General features: G+C 53.1%; 1 protein-coding gene across 1 annotated transcript; it reads right to left on the bottom strand.

Moving 5' to 3' along the window:
- Positions 1-268: 268 nt before the first annotated feature.
- On the bottom strand, positions 269-1,418 carry LOC120683387 (endochitinase A-like). Its single transcript, XM_039965466.1, has 2 exons — positions 1,026-1,418; positions 269-900 (listed from the first exon to the last, which is right to left on the bottom strand). The coding sequence occupies exons 1-2, from the start codon at positions 1,318-1,320 to the stop codon at positions 497-499; spliced, it is 699 nt and encodes a 232-aa protein (XP_039821400.1). The 5' UTR covers positions 1,321-1,418; the 3' UTR covers positions 269-496.
- Between the last annotated feature and the right edge of the window lie 713 nt (positions 1,419-2,131).

Below are 2,131 nucleotides of genomic sequence, written 5' to 3' on the forward strand. Positions count from 1 at the left end.
AAAAATATGGAGTGGAGCTCTCCCAAACAGACCCTAATAATATGAGACTAAAGGATGCCATACACTCTTGCTTTAGGATTTCTAAAATGAACCTCTTCATGGGCCTATTTTCTAGCACTGAGGGGTGCAAGGGTTCATATAATCTGAATCAGTTGATGGAGTGAGTCTTCTCATGGCACATTTTGTTACTTAATAATAAGATATTTTCAGTAATTGTTTCTGCTCCCAAACGCTTACATACAAACACTAGCAATGCACGCTGGAAACGTAGAAACTTGCCAAGTGCTCAGCTCGCCGCACAGTGCTTTTTATTATTATTATTAGCTTAGGTCGAATTACACAGTCCCAGCCCTGCATTTTTATTGTTGCTACTACTAAAGTACTAGTACATAAGCTCTGGGTTTCACTCCCGGCGCCATTACAAGTATGCGACGCCGAGCATCATCCCTTTATTCTTCAGGAGCCAAGCAGGCATCCATGAACCCAAGCAACACCTCTAGCAGGTTAGGTTGCTCCCGGGGTCGACGCCGAGCTGCTGGCAGTACTGCCTGTAGTATCGCACGCGCGCGTTCATCTGGTCGGGGTTCCTCCCGTTGCACTCGAGGGCGCCATTGATGGCCCTGGTGGTGGCGCCGAACCCCTGCGGCATCACCCCGTGCACGTTGTTCATCCAGAACCAGAGCGCCGTCTTGAACGCGATCACGGGGTCCTGAGCAACCCTGTCCGGGTTCCCGAGCCCGTCGAAGCCGATGCTCCTCCCCGCCGGCCCGTAGTTGTAGTTCCACGAGATCTGCAGCGGGCCGCGCCCGTAGTACTTCTTCCCCGCCGCGCACGGCCACTGCCTGTTGTTGGGGTCGCAGTAGCTGTTGCTCTTGTTGATCTCGCTGATGTAGCAGAGGTCTGCATGTGTTTCACGTCGTCAGGCAAAAGAAATAAACCGTGCATCAAGAAGCCATGCAAACTGGGAGTAACAATTTGACAAGGAGTAACAAACAATGCGAGCTGATGATCTGTTGATGACTCACGTCCGGTCTCGTGCGTGACGTGCGCGAAGAAGGCGGCGATCTCGCGCTTGCCCTGGGTCTCGGAGCCGCCGTGCGCGAAGCCCGGGTACGAGTTGACGGCGCTCAGGAACGCGCTCCGCGTGTAGAAGCTCTTGCCCTCGCACGAGCCCGGGGCCTGGTTCTTGATGCCGTTGAAGAAGGCGTCGGTGACGACGCTGGCCACGTTCTGCGCGGCGGCCGGGCCGGCGGCGCAGAGGAGCGCCAGCCCGAGGGCCAGCAGGACCCTCGACGTCGTCGTCGCCGCTGAGCTCGCCATGCCGGATCGCAGCTTGACTGGATCAGTTCCTGCCTGGCCGCTAGGTTCCCTTGCTGCTGCAGTAGTGGACCTGCTTGATCGATGTGATGAGGTGAGTTGTGGTGGTATGTTGGCTGGGTTTGTATAGGAGATCATCAGGGCCGGCATGCACGCACCGTTCAAACTTGGTGGGCTGCACAATTTAGTACTGGCACTAGTTAGTACTTACTGTTACGCATCAAGAACTTGTGGCACATCTCTCAACATGCTACTACCATGCATATTTTCAGAAGCTGCAGTGTAGAGGTGACCGAAGATATCGTCAGAACTGGAGTTCTGGATCGCCCATCGCCGCCGTGTACTTGAATAATGTGGGAAATCCGCGCGTGCTACGGGCTACGAGGTCCTTCCTTTCCCCCGTGAATTCTCGCGCCTACAGAGACAATGGCCGTCATCCGTCAACCGCGTACAGCCGTATATTTTTGTTGCTTAGTTATACAATTCCAACGCAGTACTATACCGTGCATGTGAAGGCCCTACCAATTCGTCGAACAGAAATGGTCCAGGCAGAAGACAAGACTTCCAACGTCGAAGCCGGCCGGACTGCCGGTGATGGCGCGGCTGTCTAATTTGGACTGCGTTTTTTTTTCTGGACTACCTCTTCATTTGGAGTTTTGGAGGATGTTCAATTGAGAGAGGGCCAATTCCAGTGAACATTGTGGGATTCAGCTTCAGTGGCAAAACGTCTCTCAAATAGGAAAACGTTTTTTTACTTCCTCCAACTTTCCGCAAAGTTTATCGCTAAAGTCCGCTTTTATCCCTCAATTGTAAG

The sequence above is a fragment of the Panicum virgatum genome, chromosome 7N (genome assembly GCF_016808335.1).
Source record: "Panicum virgatum strain AP13 chromosome 7N, P.virgatum_v5, whole genome shotgun sequence".
Lineage (NCBI taxonomy): Eukaryota > Viridiplantae > Streptophyta > Magnoliopsida > Poales > Poaceae > Panicum > Panicum virgatum.

What these genes read in the sequence shown, in the direction of transcription:
- LOC120683387 (XM_039965466.1), bottom strand. Translation starts at nt 1,320, where the DNA reads ATGGCGAGCTCAGCGGCGACGACGACGTCGAGGGTCCTGCTGGCCCTC. An exon ending in CGTCACGCACGAGACCGGAC is followed by an intron (nt 901 to 1,025) that starts GTGAGTCATCAA and finishes AAACACATGCAG; the next exon opens with ACCTCTGCTACATCAGCGAG.